Genomic DNA, 19,767 nt, shown 5'->3' with positions numbered 1-19,767 from the left:
GAGCAACTCACTTTTTTTTTAAAACATACTGTGTTTTTTTTTCTGCAGAAGGACTACTTTGCTACTACTGTACAAAAATTGTTAATGACCAACATGAGCTTTTAGATATAAGAGGCAATGTTAATTCTCAGAACAACAAAAATCTCCAGTTTATGTAAAGACAGTTATTCGCTTTCAAAAATAGGTAATATATCCCTTTATGGGATCATAAAACCATCCTGAGTAATTTTTTTTTTCTGAAGCAAAACGTCTGATAATGCTCAGCTAATTCACTTGCCACATACAATGAATGCTCATTTTTCAGAAAGTTGCCTTTTTCCTCTGTGTGTATGTGTGACCTTACCATAAGCTTTCTATTATCGTTAAGGCAGCATCAGCCCAGCTGTAACCCTCAGATTTCAAAACAGTGATCTAGCTTCATAAAGTATTTAGACTGAGGAAAAAAAAAATCTGATAGGATTTTACTGTCAAGGATATCAGGGAGAACAGCTGACAATGAATTGTTAATCTTACCCTTGAGAAGATATTTTCCAGGGAGCTAGTCAAGGATTTCTTGGCCTTGTTTTTCAGAACGTCAAGCTTAAACCTGCCACCACTGGTGGTGTTTTCTGGAATTGCACTGTTAGAAGTAATCTGTTGAAATGAACAAGGACACTGTTCAGCTTTGACAATTCTTTTTGCAATTGCAGACCTCCAAAGACTAGAGCCGCACCAAGTTACATAATAAACAACACATCCTTGGCCTTTATTAAAAAAAGAAGTAGTTAAAGGAACATTTAATCCCTAAAGACTATCGTGAAAAAGCATATCAATTTAACAACATTGTTATCCATTCCCTTTGCTAGATAAGCTTGTAGTTTAACCTGAAGCCATTGCCCTCTTCATTCTTACTTTATTCTCCCTAGGAATGACTGAGAATAGGGATCGGGGAGGAAGGAAAAGGAGAGAAAAAGTGGTATCCTCACACTGTAAAGAAACTGAGATCTAAAAATAATGGCTTGTCTTTTTCCCTCCATTTCTGCCCCCAAACCTTTTAAAAAAAAGGGGGGGGGAGGGGGAATGCCACAGTAAATCAAACCAAATCACATCTTTCACAGTTCTCTCTCAATTACAATACCCAGCTTCAGCTGTCCCTGATGAACTCTAGCAGCGTCCCCTCCGGTATTCAAGGTTGCATTTGAATAGGATGTGGAAGAGGGAGAGGAATAATACAAAATTCAGCTTTACCGACGGTGCTTCACCAATGTGAATGTGTGTTTTCTGCTTAGTTTCACAGAGTTGGCGTAGATGTAGGATCACAAGTTCATTTTCTTCCTGGTCATTGTCAGGCTTCATTTTCTGTCAAGAACAGCAAAGAAAACAAAAAAGTTGTCTTTCAAGTCATGATTTGCTTATTTTCATTTCCATATGTATGTATTCTTTGAAGTTAATATATTGACACTCCAGATGCCAGAGTGCACAATTAATGTGTTGTATTACACCATAATTTGTGTGCCTTCATACTCCCAAGCAAAACAGACCAAAAACTTTCCATATGGAGAAGGTTGCAGGACAAAGAGGGAAGGGGGTCTTATGAGTACACATTTTGTTTCCAAAGGCTGTCTGTCACTGTCTAAGCTTATAAATGGAATAAAGAACACATAAATCAAACAGGCATTCCCTTCTAGAGACCACTAGAAAACAGTGTAGCCTTTAGAAACCTAAATTATCGTGTAGTTGATCCACTTGAGTACATTTGTATACACCATTTTGCCTCAGAATTTAAGTCAAATGAGAGCTTCTGAAAATGCCCACCACCTGCCTGATACCTTCATATCTCACTCAACTCATTTCCACATCACTTTCAGGTAGGAAAAAAATGTTTACAGATGAAGAATTAAGATCAGTAAAAGAAAATAAAAAAAAACTCTGGGTATGAACACAGAAAGTTTCAGCAGATTTGGAAACCAAAACTTTTCTGAAAGCTGTGTACCATGTATTAGATTAGGTTGGATCATGCTATTTCAGTATGGTGTTTGGTGGAACAGTAGTGAATTCTAGATCAACAGCATAACAAAACAAAACAAAAAATTGTTTAGTTCACTTTATCATTGTCTTCTTCAAATTTGAGACAACAACTTCCAACTTATTACCTGAACACGTTCAAAAATGTCTGCTTGCTCATTATCAGTTAGTGATGACAGATGTCTCTGGATTACTAGCTTGGCTCTTGGTGGATAAAGCCCTGAGAAGAGAAAAGAAAAGTAAAGCTTCTAGACTCCCAAATGATCTCTCAAAACACTTTTGGAAAAAAAAATGTTAATTAACAGGTATAAACTTGCATTTAAGTTCAAAAAAGTTTGATGTATGATATTTGGATATCTGTGATGTACTTGATACAAGATACTTCAGGTTTTGCTAAACCATATGTTTTCTTATTTCGTTAGCAGTAAAAATAGAACTAACAGCAGCTAAGCAGCTGGCTCCTGAGTATAAGGTTGCGGTCCCTACCCCACTGACATCTGCCATCCTAGTACCGAGAGATCACTATGACAGAAGCCTGACATCTGTATGGGACGGGAGGAAGAAAGAAACAGATCAGGGATATAACTTGAAAGATACTCATTGCAGAAGATACTAAGAAGCTTTCAGAGGCTTTTAATTGAAAGTTTATATGAATTTCTAGACAAGGAAAGTAAAGGGTGCAGGTCATACCAGAGAACAGAAGACATCACCTTTAAAAGCAAGAGTTGAATAAAAGTAATACATTACAAAATAAAATTAAAAAAAAAAATTCTTATCTTTGATAAAGTCTACATTTGCTTACAGACCTTATTCTAGGAATATTAAAAAAAAAACCCTAGGGGAAAACAACCCCAGCAAATCAGATGAAAATATGTTTTTCCACCCAAGGTAGATATCATTCATACACAATTACAATCACAGCAGATAAAGATTTTCAAAAGTCATGAAGTCCTGGGTGTCATTATGATAAATTTCTAGATTCTAAACCAAGAAGAAAAATAAAATGGAAAGGAGACTAAAGTCTTTCAGTCACTAAGTACAAAGTAAGAAATTTCTGTTATGTTATTCAACTTGTTACCCTAAAAAAGATTTTATTTTGATGCCAGATACTTAACCCTTGCAAGTGCTCATATTCAAGATACTTATGCTGCCTTATACAGCAGCCCCTGTAGTTATCCATTTACAGAAGACTTTCCCAGTTAATGTTTATCACTTCTGAATGCCTGTTGCTGAACCCAGAAAACATCAGTCACACGCTTAAAAGAATGCCTCTCCACTAGAATTTTATAGTTTGTTTTTCATCCACCAGAGGGAGATAATCAGCAATATTGACTTCTGATGAATGAGAGAGCTGGTAATTGTCATCATTATTGCAACCAGACCAGAAGATACAAGACCATTGTAACATACTTGCACCCCCCCCCCTTTTTTTTTTCATACAACACTTTCCATGGAGACATATCAGACTACAAAAAATAGGATCCTGCAATTAAAATTTTTGGAATTCTATCTTGTAATGTATTTTGCAGAGGTTCTAGCATACCGCACTTGCACAGAAATCAAAAAGTGTTGTGGAATCATATTTGAAGTCAGGTAGTTTGCCTTGACTTTATTAGATATTAATCATCTATCTTAATTTACTTCCTATAATAGAAAGGAAACCAGGCTTTGAAGTATATAAGAGAATGAAAACAAAAAAGTTTTTTTTAAAGTTAAAAAAACGGCAAAAAATATCAACACAGAGGAAGGAAGGAACACATGAGAAAGAAAGACTATTTCTTGATCACTGCTGTCTTTTTATGATCCATTTTGAAAGAATGCATCTTCAGGATAATAAAAGGAAGAGCTGTTGGTTTTTTGGCTCTCAAAGTTTAAGAGAAGTATGACAGTGAAAGAGTACGTATATATAATACAAGCTGTATTACACTCAGTTGCAATAGCATTACTACAGTCACCTCCATTTAATTGCACAGACTGGAAAGTGATGGTAAGACCTCCTTATTGGGATACTTTTCCTTCTGTTCTTACATCACATAAGTTGAAAGCGCACAACTGACATAACTAAACATGATAATGATGATTCTGTGATAGTAGTATAACAACTCTAGAATAAACAGAAGAAAAAAATGAAAAACTCAGCTGTTACCTTCGATTCTTTCACAAAGTTTGTGCAATGAATGCATTGGGCAGGCCTCACACAGTTTAACCTGTGTCTTGGCATTTTGAAGAGCTGCAGCGGTGCTAAAGGCTTGTTTCAGGGTAAGCATTACCTCATCAACCTAAAGGGGAAGGAGCAAAAAGATAGCATATAAACAAAAATCCACGCTATATACATCAAATAAGGTTTATAAATCACATCGGAGACAGGCGTTTTGCAATCAAAGAAACCTGTTTGTTGTTTTCTAAAGATTTCAAGGTTGTATCCCCAGCCTATTCTCTGAAGACAAAGGCAACAAGGTGTTAACTGGATTTTTTTCATGTGTTTTCTGAAACTTCTAACTACTGTGCTTATAGAGGCCTTAGCAATGTAAAGAACTTCAAAAGGTAAACGGACTTATAAGAATAGACGACAGAAATATGCATTTAGAAGGGCCTCCACATCTAGCTCCCATTGCATCTGGGATATGTCCAAAATCTGCATTTCCTAAAGAAAAAAGGTACCTAAAAACTCACCCGTCAGTATGCTTGAAAAGAGCTTTAAAGCTGTACAGTAAATTTCCATTAACAGCAAAAATGATAATAAAACCACAATTTTGGAAAGCAGTTTATCATGTACTCATTGTGCAAGGATCTCAGACTATGTTGCCAAGATTCTGCTGTTCAACTACACCACCTCTTTGGCGTGAAAAAAAGGTTCTCTGACAAGCTGCATTTCTATAGTCTGCACTGAAATATGAGTTGTATGGATGCTTACCATCTTAAAGTTCATTTAGAAAGTGTGTTTTTGCAGCAACTCAAGGTTACTGACCAAATAGAAAAAAAACCTTTCATTTCTTTTCTTTAGCTTCAAGTTTCTCCTGCACTTACTCCTTCTCAATTATTTTAGCACAAAACCCCACAGACCTCTCCTGCTGGCAGCCAGGAGCTTCCCACAGCAGTTCACTTTTCTCCAGACCAAAAGACTACCAGACTGTCCACCAGCTTCACTGCAACGAATGACTCATCTATAAGTACTGCTGACTTACCTTGCAGTCTGCCCTGATCTTTTCTCTTCCACTACCATAAATATAGTAGTGCTATGTTCCCACACATAGAAAGGTCAAAAGTTGACAGGATTTCTCCTCACCCATTCAAATATACTACAAAGCACTTGGAGTTTCCGTGTTTGTATTTTAGGGCAACACAATCCTTATTAAAAGCTGTTTACCCATGTCTTTGCATTAGCATGGAAAGAAGGAGGCAAGATTGAAGACAACCTTTGAAAAGAATTAAGTATTCTACTTCAGAATCATGTCCTTGATCTTACCTGTTGCACTGTATAAAAAGGTTGAAGAAGGCTGAAACGTGAGACAAAAATCATGCAGTTTAACATTGAAAATATACAAGCTCTTTTGAAGGTCTGTCAGATGCAAAAATAAAATATAATAAATGCACCTGAATGTGGAAACTTGAATTAATTGTGGCCTGATATATGATTTTTTAAAAGTTTAAAAGTTTAAAGAGTTTTAAGCACTACAAGTAGTTCCTCAATGCTCTCCCTTCTTAGCAATAAGGCAGGCCGTTGAAATATGAATGTCCGTCTTGTAATGTTGATATGTGATTCTTAAATGTAAGTTACAAAGTTATCTTGAATGGAAGATGCACAGGACAGTGCTAGGCGCATAGATTCTGACCACACTGAAATCATGAGAACTGTAGCACAGGATGTAGCTAGGTTTAGAGCCAATATACACAAGACTACTAACATAGTCTGGCAGTGTAGAATCCAGACAGCTCTTGTTTTTTACAGCTCTGCACTGCTGCTAGTGTCAAAGAATTTGTTCATTTAGTATTGCAATGTGGACGTACCCACATACAGCAGTAGCTGACTATGTAGAAGGATTCATAGATATGTGTTTTCTTTATACACCACATTTTAAGCATCTTTGAACTAAATATTCATGGTCAGATTTATCAATAAGTCAGGTGTAACATCTCATGTTAGTACAAAGAGTCAGCTGATCTCATAGCAAACTCTTATCCTGATAAAAGCACAGCCTCAGCTACCATCGTACACCTAGGGACATTACTTGTTAGAAGCTTTACTGACATAAATCTATCAACTCTCAAGTTGGCTACCGGATTTAGAAATCACATTTGCAGCTAGATAGAAAGGTGATTTTTAAGTTTAGTTGAAAGAGTTAACAGCTGTTAGCACAGCCATAAGTAGCAAATATGTTTCAGAACAGAAACCAATTTCTTTTTAAGTGTCAGAGTTCAAAATAAAAATGCAGTAGCCAAAATAATTTCCTTGATGTCTCACATTATTAAACTACCTCTATCAGTTAAATCGCTGTCACTGCAATCCTCAACTCATTGATACATACTTCATCAAATGCCCATTGGACTTTTCAGTTGGATACGTCCACACATAACATGTGTGAACTTAGGTTTTCTGCTTCTTTGATCAGATGCTGTTATTTTCCTCTCCTGAGGAACAAGAGGCTACAGCAAAAATACAGAAGCCACATGCAGGATCAGGCCAGTAGTTAAAACCCTACCCAGAAAAGTCTGTTTGGGTTTAATCATCAGCTTTATTACTGATTCAATACATGTAGTTGTGTATTTAACGGGCAACCAAGTGTCTCAACAATCAGAAATGCAAGAGTTAAGATCAAATACAAAGTCCAAATATGCTTGCAGCCTGCGTGTGAACTCATCCATCTGGACTTTTTCCATTTGTTACTAATAACGACATGATAGAGTACCAGGATAAGGCTATATATGAACAGAATGTATGTGTTTTCTTTTTCTTATTTTCAAATTCATAATTGAGATCTCACACCTTAGAACATGTGGTCACTGAGTCTCAGCTGATATAGCAGAGCAGAGATTCCCATGGCTTAGGAAATGCTTTAGACATGCTCCAATGGAAAAGTTAGGATAGCTAACTTTTATACTCACCAGAGACTCACTTGCACACTGGAACACGTAGCAAACATACTGGCTTAACCCAGGTTCAACAGATTCCCGGCAAATGAAGCCAAAGTGATCAACATGTTTTATACCCTAAGCAAAACAAACAAAAAGTTTAAAAAGGAGTTTAAGAGAGTTAAAAAACAGCACTAATGAGCTACTTTACAAACACCTTGGTTTCCAAAATGAAAAAAAAAAAAGTGACCAGACTCCAACACTTGCCAACACAAAAATTTGAGAAACTATAAATACATCCTCCTAATGATCTATTACACAACTACAACAGTTAATTTTTCATTAATTGTTTTTTTGCGTTAAGAAGGTAATAGAGCTCCTTACATGAGATAAACAAAAGTCATACAGCAATAAATCTGGATCTGAATATCCTCTATTAGAGAAAACTGAATGGGCAGCCAATGAAACAGTCCTAGGTTGTATTTGGAATTGCCTCTGCAGTGAAAGCTGGATGCAGTGAGCCCACACTAAAACATGGGACTGGAGGAGCATCAAAGTAGTGACGGATCTTCTCTTTCCTGTAATGCAAACCTGGACTACACCAAAAGGAGCACAGAATGAGCGGTGGCATGTAGAATTACAACTGGATTCTTAAATTCTTTGTTTCGAGACTGAGTTACATACCAGAAGTTTCAAGAATTACTACTCGTTACTACTGATGTTTTATTTCAAGATCTAACTGCTAGTCTAACTGCTTGAGAAGGAATGTTGCCTTGCTAAAAACAGCACTGAGAAGATCAAAGAGAGCTGCTTCCTAAGAAGCACTATATTCCCAGTCTCGATTCATGGAACATGACTCACTATTGTTAAAGCTCTTGCCAATGTTTTTATCATCTAAGTATGGTAATAGCAGATTCTCTCCAAAAGAAAGCCTAATTCCTCAAGTTCAAATACAACAGAAAGCAGAACTCAGCTGCTTGGATCTATCTCCAAAGAAAACACCTATATAGCAAAAGAGGGGAGGAGGCAAAACAACTTGTCTGTGTGTACAGAAAACACTCTAGACAAAATTGGTAACATACTACGTGACAGACTGAACATATTGTCACTAATCCCAGTAGATTTTAAAACTAAAAACAAAATTCCAGGTTACATTTGTGCTGCTTAGGCGAAACTTAAGTACAGAGACCACCTATGACGGCACAAATGCCATTTTACTGTAGTCCACATCAATTCTGATTTAACTGAACCCATTTTCCTCTAACATGCAAAGCTTTCAAAGGCATAAAATGAAAAAGAACAGATGTATACGCATATGTTCATCTCTATAAGGGCAAACTGTTGCCTTGTTTTACAAGAAAACTGTATTTACTTAAGACGGATGGGAGAGATGCTGGTTCCCTCATTGCTGACAGTGCCTGAACATATTTCCTGCTGTCAGATTTGTCAGACTGCACAGGAGAACGTGTGGTGGGAAGAAGGACTTGACATTTGCACCACTGAAGCTGTAAGCAGCATTAACAGTAACTCCACCACTTTTTCTTTAAGAGGGGGGTGGCCTGGCTTGTCATGCCAAAAGAACACGTACCTTTCTCATTTTTCTCGGTTCTCTCAAGGTCAGCAAGGCTGAAACAAGAATATTTCTACAGCTGTCTGATAGCTGAGCTTCACCAGCACACACAGGGGTTTATCATCCATTCTGCTGCTTTGACAATTATGCAAAAATGTGGATAATGAATTGAATGCAGCCAGTCAACCATATTTAAGTTATAGAATAAAATAAATCTATTAGGCCAGACTAAAAGAATCCAGAATGCAAGCTGAAGAAAACATCTCTTTTTCATCATTCTTGAAGCTCAGAAGAACAAACATTGCTAAGCTGCAGTCTCACAATATGCAGTAAGTCGCTTCCCCATAAATCCACAACAGAGAAGCCCTGTGGCTAGCACTGAATTCTTAAAAGAAAGACTGATGAGCAACCAAATCCTTAGCCTTGAACAAATTAAATGTTTCATTTCTATTGAACATAGAAAAAGAAAAAAAAAAAAAACGACTTCTCTAAAGTATCTCTTGCATTAAATGAAGAGCCCACAGTATTGTCAGTGTCTGTTTGAGTTATTCAAGCATGCAAAATAACAAAAGCTTTGCTCCAAATGAAAGTGAAATCCAATCTTCCACCTCCAAAACCCAACATGCAGCATTACCTGGCACTACTGACTGCACACAGTTATTTTACTGAAGGAAAAGCTAGGTGTCAAAGGTCTACAATGATCTTGCTGGTCTCTATCACACTTTAAAGTTAGCTGAAAAATGTTTTCTGCACTTAGGAATTTTGTTTCCCTGTTACAAGCATGTAAAAATTGAAGTGTCACTTTTACTGAGCTCAATACACCCACAAAGGGAGGGCAGGTGGAAGGAAGACTCAACCATCTGCAAGTTTTGCTTTCCATACCACTGCTTTGAGAATCTTTCTGATCTGTATTTATTATAAAGTTATTAGTAGGCAATTGTTTGATCATTGTTCCATTCTGTATTTGCACATGCCTTTCTCCACTCTCAGCAGCAACATGAGTTGTAGTTAGACTCTGCATAAGGACCTGGGCCTATAGTTGGTAGTTTAAGGCTCCACTTGATTCAGAAGTACCGACCAGTTCTTAATTTGTATTAGCATTTGTAGCACAGTTATGCAAGAGCAGATTTGTTATTAGCATTAAAATGAAAGCACTTGGGGGTGAAAGGCAGGTTTAGAGTATGCCTGAAAGCATACTTTAAACTAGAATAATAACGTTTAAGGTGGCCTGAAGTGATGCACCTGCACAGGGAATGGCAGAAGGTTAAAAAAAAAAAAAAAAAGACCTTAAAACAGAAAGTACCAGAAGTAACAGCTGATGAACAAGACAAAAAGAAAAATCCTTCAGCCCTGATGTTTCACTTTCTATGAGACACATTTATACTGGAGAAAGCTAGGTTCATCTATTACCATATATTCCAGAAGAAACGATGTAGGTAAACTGCTGTTTTTCTGGAGGACTGATCTGATGCTCTCCTCCCTTCACTCCAGAGGCTTTCAGATCAGCAATTCAGAGACAGCACTCCCAGAACATCCTAAATGGAGATTAAGCTACTTCCAAAGAATACTTCCAAAGAAAATCCAATGCTCTCACAAAGCAGAACAGTTTATACTTAGCTTTCTGACCAACGATCAAAGTTACCACTACTGCATCTCACTTTGATTATTCTGTGTTCATCTTTTCTGTATTTAAGCTCTTTCAGAATGACATTGCATAATTTTTGTGCAATATCTACTTGAAACTGCTACCAGATGAGCGCAATCCTGATTTGAATAACAGCTCTCACTATTATAATTTTTTGCCATCACTACTTCAAGTCTGCTGCAGCTGCTTATGAAGCAATCATAATTTAATATCCAATTTCTTCTGTTGTACTCCCCAAAGAAGTCAGTAACATTTTGCTGTCAAACATGATGCAGGGTTTGTATCACAATCCTGCACAATCTCCCCAAATCCACCCTATTTTTAAATTAAGGAGCAAATGGGGCAAAGCAGCAATCTATTTTCATTTGTTGTGATTTAGACAAAGAGGATAAAATATTTAAAAGTGGCCTTTGAGACTGAATAAAGGAGAGCAGGACAGAATGCCAAAAAAACCTCCACATTTCTTTTTTCTGCTTCCTGTATGTTAACAAGGCAACCAAGCTGAAGAACAAATCAATTCCTTTTCTTCTGATAATCTATACTCTGCTTCTTATTAATGCTTACCTGAGAACATGAGGAGATATCTTTAAAATTCTTTTCAAGCACAACAGATTTGGTGTCTGGACTGATGAGGTTAACTTCAAATCTTCCAACCTTGAAAAAAAAAAAAAAAATGAGAAAAATAAGAAAGTCTAGTTTATGACTGTTTTGGAGGCACAGGGCACAGTGTTAGCAGCAATAAAAATGTCAAAATCTAGCCTTTTCTTGTTCACATGAAGTACCTTCAGCATATCAGCTCACTCAGCAGGAATAAGGGTGCCATAATTTAGCCTCGATTGAGCAAGAGTATTTCAGCAAGAAAAATACACTCAATTCAATAGGAAAAAGATTTGGAAAGAGGCTTTGGTTTTTTTTTTTTTTTCTTTTATCATTTTGAGTTATTTTTGGCAAAAGATCACATGCTTGGCAGATAACACCAAAACCTTTAGCAAACAGTGTGGCTAAGTTATAAGGTCCAATACAGAAATCAGCAAAACTACAGAATTTGTGGGTGGTTTTGATTTAAAACAAACCCAACACCATAACAGCTATTCCACAGATCAGCTGAGAAACTATGCTGATCTTAAGGTGATACTTTAAGTTTTTGTAACAATTCTGACTGAGAAAAGTGGAGGTTCTGCTACAAATCCTTCAGCTTTCCCAAACTGCTTTGCAAGTGTATGGAACTTACTCCACAGAGCTTCAGGAGTTTTATAGCTAAATCCTTTTCATTACCAGGGATAGCTGTGGCTTTCCAAAGGGCAATGCATTCTCACTTCAGTTAGCATTTCCCCAAGAGAATGAAAGGCAAGAATGATCTTTAATGCAAATCGAATGACAAAACTCAAAATAACAGAGAGCTAAATGCTTAAGTTCCAAAGATCTTTCCTTTTATGGGTCACCTCCTCTAAGTGTCCTTTTGTTTTCTCAGTACAAGCTCTGAAGATGTCAAATACAATTCAGGCAAGAGAAGAAAGAACTCTGAGGTCTGAAGCAAGAAACCTTCAGTGCAAGCAGAGACATTTGACTACTCATCTGGGAAAGACAGATGAGAACAGTTTGACACCAGTACAAATTATAAAGAAGCAGGCTCAAACATAAGGCTGTGAACTTTGGGGCTTCTTTTTAGTCATACTGAAAAAATTATTTGTTCATAAGAAAATCTTCATGGATTATCTTTTTGAATAAAATACTTTTTTCAACTAAGTCCTAGATCTCACCAGCACAGATGAACCAGAATCACATATGAAAGTCAGCTCTGCCCCTTGAAACTCTGTTCTTGTTGTCCATGAGCGATTCCTTTTTCTTAAAATTTACCTGCGCTCATGAGTTATGCTGGTTTCCATAAAGTGTTGTTCCTAATTGTGTTTCAATCATTTATGAACATATGCATAAATATTTCTGACAAATCATGAAACTATACTGAATCCACGCTAAAATAAGATATAAAATAATCCATGGAAGATAAGTCTTACAGGACTTGTCTCAGCTTCAAACTGCACAGGTGAAGATGTTGTACAAAACCAACATGAAATCGCTCATCCTAGGACACACCTGAAACAACATTGTCCTGTTCTTCTCAGAATCGGAGGGCTGAACATGACTGGGTGCGCTTGCATGTCTTCTGCGTGGCTGTATTTTCAGGTTTGCATCATGAACCCTTCTTTGCATAACTGCAGTGACACTGCTGCACCGCGAACGAAACTCCTGCTGCTCATCAAAGCCAGAGTCCTCTAAAATTCGCTCTGGAAATGAGCCACGTGTGCTGGCCAGGTTGGTCAAGTTGGTCTGGCTGCCAATTGTAAACATCGCGGCATGTCCTGTGGTGTTATTTGGGCTCTCCAGCTCCTCAAATGGGCTATCCAATGGAGAAGATGGCACGTTTCCTTCACACAGGGGTAAGTCCAAACTTGACTCATTATTCCGCTGTTCATTTAATAGTTTCAGGCGCTGACGCTCATGAAGGCTGAATTTCTCAATGCAATCATCAATTAATGACGAGGGAGCCTTCTTGTGAGCCACCGTCACCTTTCCACAGTACAAGACCTCAAATTTTTGAGAGTTATAGAAGGCATCTTCACTATCTTTACTTGGTTTGGCATCTTCTTTCAGTGCTGCTTTGGAGACTTGTCTTATGCTGCTGATGACATCAGGAACCTAAGGGATAGATTAAAAGATCCCTTTAGCAGACACAAATGAGATAATAGACAATGGTATCCCCCCCAAAAAAATGTTAATGTAAATATTCTCACAGGTTATTTCTTCAGTACAGTGCACTGGCTTCTTGGCTGACAATATAAACATAGTACAGAAATTGCCTGTGCAAAATTTAGAATGGAGTAGGAACAAAGCAAAAAAGTTTCAGTAAAAATACTATAAATTGTTTTAGAATGTAAGGTTTTAAATTACCAGAGCAATGAGCTTAGAGTCTACTGACAAATGTTTACATATTTTTTCCTTTTACTTATACTGCCTTCTCTCTTTTGCAGCCCTCTTCCTACATCAGTGTCTCTCGCGGATGTGTTTTGCAGAGGGCCATCATTGTTTCTTTACATTCATTTTGCAGAGCCAGACATTCTGTTCTTAGGACAGCTGCGGAAACCACATTTTGTGCATGGAGAGAGACCAGTAATGCCCATCAGTTTCAACTGGCAATTTTGTAATACAGACAGCAAGCATACGGAAATGTTACAGAAGTACCACGTACATCTGAGAGAGCATGTACATGACAGCATTAGCTCTTGTTTATTATCTACTACAAAAGCTTTACCTAGTCCATCCTATGACAGAGCTTACTTTAGGGTCTCATTTCCCTGCTGTCTCAGTCATCACACAATTAAGAACACCCAGATCTCTCTTCTCCACCATCGTTCTTGCCTACAGCTTCCTGCTATGCTCTGTAAGGCCAAACTGCACATCACTGTAGCAGAAACTCTCCATTTCGGACCTGTATCACCCAGTCTTTTAAGGCCACGAGGCTCTTCCTCCATTTTATCCCAATCACTTTGAAGGATGTCTGCCTTCAGTATCAGCATATTTAATATACAAGCTCCTTTTTCATTTTGCCTTCGCTGAAAAAAGCCAAGACTCATCCAACGCTACTGACAGGTGACCAGAGTGATTCTAGTTCCTCTTTCAACAGTATCCACCTCTGCCTAACCCAGGTCTCACCTCTGGCAGACAAAATAATGAATGGCATCATGGCACACACATTTGGAAGGCTGCTAGTTACAATTAGATCAAGGGATGATATCTACCCTAGTTTCACCACAAAACAAGTCAGTTCTCAACGCTCACCTAATCCAACAATCAATAAATAGTGTATGTTGTATACCATACAGCCTTCCCTCACTTGTATAATATTTGAAAATGTCTTCCAAAGTTTTGGAAAAAAAGAAAAAAAAAGGGAAGGTAACGCTGAAGTCACACCTTAGTAAATAAACCATGTTTCCTACAGTATCTTTTTCTTCCAGTCACGATACCATCTGGAACTTGCTAATAAGGCAGTGATCTTATAAGCTAATACTTTTGCAAGTCATAGTAGAAAATTACCTTGTCTTAACCCCTATATCCCATTACACACTTCTCCTCAACTCAAACCTGCTTCTACTTCATTTGCTTCAAAATAAAGTTCAATTACTCTATGTTCTACTGACCATTTGGCTTTCGTCCCTATAGACATCATCATCTCAGTTTTCAACGAGGCCAAAAGTTAGGCTTGATATGGTGCAGGCAGTAGACTGTACTTAATCTTTTTACTCGTTCTCACTAACGGCTGCTTTACCATTACCCGCTGTCCAGCATTACCATTTACCATTGTTCAGCTCAGCTGGACGTAGACAAATCTCATGCTGATTCATCTTCTGAGATACATCTTTTTCACTGATCGTTTTTCTTCTCATTCTTTCAATGGTTTGTGCTTAAAGACACTCTAGAGTTTAAATCCCTTAGCTCTTGATTTTAGCAAAGTTCACAAGCTTGCTGAATTTTAATTAAATTTCCCTTTTTCAAATCCAAAATGTGATACAGTACAATTTACTTATTTTATTCAAAGTACAGTGACAAATAATAATTCTATTCAAAAACAAATCTTCCCTGCAGTCAACTGGATTAAGCAATGCCAGCTCTTCATTCAGCTATTTGGATTTTTTAAAAGCATGCCATGACTACCACTCCAATAACTGGGTTTTGTCACTTGCTCGTAAATTCCACAATAGAGACCAGAGAAGAAATTCTGAAGTCTTACAAATAATACCTGAGAGCCTCCTTATGCATCCTATCCCTACCTCATCTGCCAACAAACATCCAAAAAGGCCGGGGACAAGAGACTTGCATCTATACCACAGTAGGATTCCCTATCCCCTCTTTTCCTGAGGATCTCCCACACAGATACAAACATGGAATTTTATGTAGTAAAAAAGAAAAAAAAAAAAACACTACCATCCTGCTGTGTACCACTTGGTTTTATTTGTCTTTTCTACATCATGAATACTCTTCAATCACAGAATCACAGAATGGCTGAGGTTGGAAAGGACCTCTGAAGATCATCTGGTCCAACCCCTCTACCAAGCAGGGGGTACACCTACAGCACATTGCGCAGGATGGCATCCAGGTGGGTTTTGAATATCTCCAGAGAAGGAGACCCCACAATCTCTCTGGGCAACCTGTTCCAGTGCTCTGTCACCCTCACAGTAAAGAAGTGCCCCCTCATATTCAGCCAGAATCTCCTGTGCTTTTGTTTGTGCCCTTTGCCTCTCGTCCTGTCGCTGGACACAACTGAAAAGAGACCAGCTCCATCCTCTCAACACCCTCGCCTCAGATATTTATACACATTGACGAGGTCCCCCCTCAGTCTTCTCTTTTCTAGGCTGAACAGGCCCAGCTCTCTCGGCCTGTCCTTGTACAACAGATGCTCCAGTCCTCTAATCATCTTCGTAGCCCTCCTCTGGACTCGCTGAGGGGAAGGATCACCTCTCTTGATCTGCTGGCAACACTCCTACAAATCATTAGTATGTGAGCCATAATTATTATTTCATGATACCTGATCCCTCTATTGCTTTTACTTCTACCTACGACATGAACAGCCAAAGTATTTTCATTTCAACATAGAGGGATCCTAGCATTAGTGCAGAGTTTTCAGCTCATAGTGTAGTTATACATGTGGATTTTACTATCTTCAAAGTAAAAGAATAACAGTATCCCAATGTTGATGTGCCCAATGATTGATGTGCCAACTTATATTGTTAGATCTGACCTTCTTCCCTTCCAGGACCGTGTTACCTGTCAAGAACCAAGTGTCACTGCCATTTGCTGAGACTTGCACCTTATCAGATTAAAATATTTTCATTTAATGTTTTGACTTTGGGAACACACCATAACTGCAGTCAAGTGGAATCTAAACAAGAGTTTGCATCTGTGTTTTCCTGAAATGCAAAATACAGGAAAAGTTACAAAATTATCAAGGGTGGCAACCACTCCAACACGGCTTTTTAAATATTTATTCAGTATAGGGATTTTTTTGTTTGTTTTTTTGCATTTTGCTCCTCTACATATCAAGAAGCCTCAGTCACAAGAGTTTCACCATCAAAGTTGTGTAACCTTTTTTGGATTTAGATATTAGCTTATTAGCTATTAATGTTGAAATTGCAGGGCAAAGTTAGACGAGAGAGTAAGCAGAATGGACATTAAAAATAGCGAATTAACAGGATGAAACCGCTTAAGTATTTTCAGAAATCAGTTTAGTAACATTTAGAAGATAAATTACTAAAATGTTCACAACTTATTAACGTGTTTCGAATTTCTAGTAATTCCCTGCAGCAGACCCATGAAATTAGGCAGGCAAAGGGGAAAAATGGGATTCTTATTCCTTAAGCCCATGGGGTCATTGCAGATCTTCCTGGATATAAACTACCAGCAATTATAGCAGAGCAAAAAGTTTAAACAAGTTATCACATAAATAGTTTTTTGGCATTTACCAATATACAAACAAAATAAATGTTTAAAATACTTAAACAACTAATCTAACACACTCAGAATTTTTGTCATTAAACCTTGAGGAAAGTTGCTTCAAGCTGGAAGACTGGCGTAGAAGTGGATAGGCAGTGTATTTGCAGGGTGAAAGGCGTACTTCCAGCCCCAACAAACCCAGTGGAGCTAGTCCTGGAAAAATGCAAGAGTTGATTCTCTACAAGTCCCACAGTCTCAGGGCCTATCACCTTTTTCCAAATATCGCTAGGCAGAGAAGGAGAAGATGGCTACATCCCAGAGGAAGTCGCCGAGGGCTTCTCAGGCTGAAAGCTAATGGCTTGATAGGCCTTGCTGGGACAGTGGTTCTCAAGACAGGAGGAGGAACCAGAAGCAACATGCCTGTGTTTATCATTCAGGAAATTTCCCTAGACTGATGAGGAGTAGCGGACTATTACATGAAGTAGGAGGCAATAAAAAAAAAAAAAGTACAGTAAGAAGACAATGAAAGCTTGTTAGAGACAGACGGACAGACGTATTCCCGTCTATACAAATTAACATTATAAGCATCTTAAACCGTCATTCTAAATGTTAATTGTACAATACAAGGTATTCATTGACCACATAATGTAAAAGGTTCATTAGCTTTTCACTTTAAAACGTTAACAGAAGAAGAGGAGGAGCTCCTGAAACAGAAGATACAAGGTCCTTAGAAAGAGGAAGAAACCATGGAGCACATGCATCACCAGGCAATTTAAAAACAAGAAAATTTGTCAGAAAACAAACAGAAGTCCTGACAAGCTTCATAAAGAGCTAAGTAGATATGGTGTATTATCTAGATAAAGGAACTAGACAAAACATTTACTTTTTGTTTACGTTGTAACAGCACACAGACAGAGCTTTCTCTGCCACAGCAGTGACCTCATGCTTAAATAGCTGAAGGCACACTAAACTTATCAGGTACTAATAAACTGATACCAGGCAAAATGGACATGTGAGTATCAGATGAGCTTTCCTTCCTTCCAGGATGCTGAGAGACGTACACATCTATCAGGAGACAGCAGTGGCACTTGAACTCTAACAGTCTTGAAAGAGTGCTCATAGTTATTAATCTTAAATCTCAGTAATTTAGTGGAATTATTGAGGTTATATCTGAGGCACTGAGATGTTTTCCAAGGCTAACAGTTGAGAGTGACTCTTTAGCAATGTTTTAGAGCCAAGAGGACACAGAAGAGCAGAAGTCCTTCTTCAGGGCCTGTACCAGAAACCCCGCAAAGGTTTTCAGTGTGGGCAGCACTGCCTCCAAAACCTGGTTCAGCAAAAACAAAGGTGAGAAGCAAGTAAGAAGAGCTCCATAATGACATTAAGGAGGCAACATTTCACTCTAGGGAAACACGATAGATCTAATAAGCCTAATTAGGGAAAATGCCACTTTGGAATCCAAATTAAATCAGTTATCAGGCATATTTGAGTAGCCTAAAATTGTGTAAATCATTCTTTACCTAGTTAGATCTGATTCAATATGTGGTGATTCAATAAGGGATGTCAGCTGTGCTCAAATCAGAACGGATGTCACTAGTCAAGTTCTGCATCACCTACAGTAAGATTCAGCTCTGAACATAAGAATTAAAGAGTGATAGGAGTTAAACTCTCTCTAACTCTGTTTACTAGGCTGTAGAGTTTTGGTAAGCTGAAACTAGTAACTGCATCAATTTTAGCCAAACGGTCCTCCAGCCTATTCCATTTGTACTTTGTACCCACAACATTGGTTATAGACCTCAGAGCTACTGCAGTGCATCAGCTATTTGGCCAGCTAGATTGGAATAACGCTGCAACACTTAACCCTGGAAAAAATACACATTAATATGTCCTATATTAATATTATCTTCCTATAATTCCACCTCTGCAGTTCATGAGCTCCACCCTACCCTGTCCCTTGTGACTAGGCCTACAAGTGGGTCATGGAAGGAGAACAAATACCTTCCTCAAGCATAAACAGTACATTGTTCAAAGTGCATGAGTACACTACAGCCAAAAAACATTCCACTATATATCAAGAAGCATAACTATGTTCAACACAGAAGTGTATTCTTTTTTCTGTTGGAAACATCAGTTAAATTGACAGAACTAATGCAACCTTTGGTTCTATAGAGTCAGATGAAAAAGTTAGTAAAAGACCACATGAAAATATTTAACACCAAATTGAAACTTTCTTATCAAGTCTTCTCATGTCATGCAACTAGATTTTTGCTAAAATAAATTCCAACTTTATCAACCCTCCTTTAAAAAGAACAAGAAACTTAGGTGTTTGTCATCCATACCTTGAAGTTGTAAAATAGAGAGTCTATCAAGCCTACTAAATCATGCATGCTGCAGCATTTAGCAGCTTTCTTCTGTGCTTTTTCTTTGTCATAACTCTAGGCAGAGTATCTCCATGGTGATACTGCACGCTGTCTTGAATAGCGGTGACAGAAGTTAAAGCATTAAAAAACATACTTCCTTTGAATTTACAACAGCCTTCACCGAACAAAGGTGGAGCTCCCTGTTTTTGCTGGAGGACTAACGTACAAACACACCCAGCAATAGCTGCCCAGCAGTGCTTTCAATTTAAAGTGAAACTTCAAACTTTCACTCTGTGAATATTGCAAAGAAAAACAAAATTCACTTGCTGGATATTTTCATATCCACAGCTAGAGAGAATTTCATTATGCTGCAACTCTTTTTAGTTTGTTTCTAGTTTCTACATTGCAAATTTCTGCCTGGAGTTTGTCAACAAAGCAGAGCTCCTCTTCTTAGCGCGAGGCTGAAAACCATCAGCATGGCTGTGAAGGCCTAATGTAAAAAACATGCCTAATAGCTCCAGCTCCTTAATGACAGCACTTCTAGTAAGACGATTATTTTCAAAGCAGTGAAGCAGCTCAGCACCAACCACCCAGCTCGCCCTCGTGCCAGACCGTTTCCGACGCGCCGCGAG

At 38.0% G+C, this 19,767-nt stretch overlaps 1 protein-coding gene across 8 annotated transcripts in view; it reads right to left on the bottom strand.

The window, feature by feature from the left end:
- The window catches only part of TBC1D4 (TBC1 domain family member 4), a 110,657-nt gene that overhangs the window by 33,004 nt on the left and 57,886 nt on the right, over positions 1-19,767 (bottom strand). For 7 of the 8 annotated variants that reach the window (XM_080576897.1, XM_080576898.1, XM_080576900.1 and 4 more), the window contains 7 exons: positions 12,384-12,986; positions 10,854-10,943; positions 7,108-7,212; positions 4,151-4,283; positions 2,133-2,224; positions 1,228-1,338; positions 514-633 (listed from right to left, as the gene is read on the bottom strand). In XM_080576897.1, coding sequence (XP_080433023.1) covers positions 514-633; positions 1,228-1,338; positions 2,133-2,224; positions 4,151-4,283; positions 7,108-7,212; positions 10,854-10,943; positions 12,384-12,986 — 1,254 coding nt within the window. Of the gene's footprint in view, positions 1-513; positions 634-1,227; positions 1,339-2,132; positions 2,225-4,150; positions 4,284-7,107; positions 7,213-10,853; positions 10,944-12,383; positions 12,987-19,114; positions 19,707-19,767 lie in introns of those variants that run through there. The other variant, XM_080576901.1, reaches the window with a different exon arrangement.

The sequence above is a fragment of the Anser brachyrhynchus genome, assembly GCF_964034855.1.
Source record: "Anser brachyrhynchus genome assembly, chromosome: 1".
Taxonomy (NCBI): domain Eukaryota; kingdom Metazoa; phylum Chordata; class Aves; order Anseriformes; family Anatidae; genus Anser; species Anser brachyrhynchus.
Note: the sequence above shows the minus strand (reverse complement) of the source record. Positions and strands in the feature narration are given on the sequence as shown.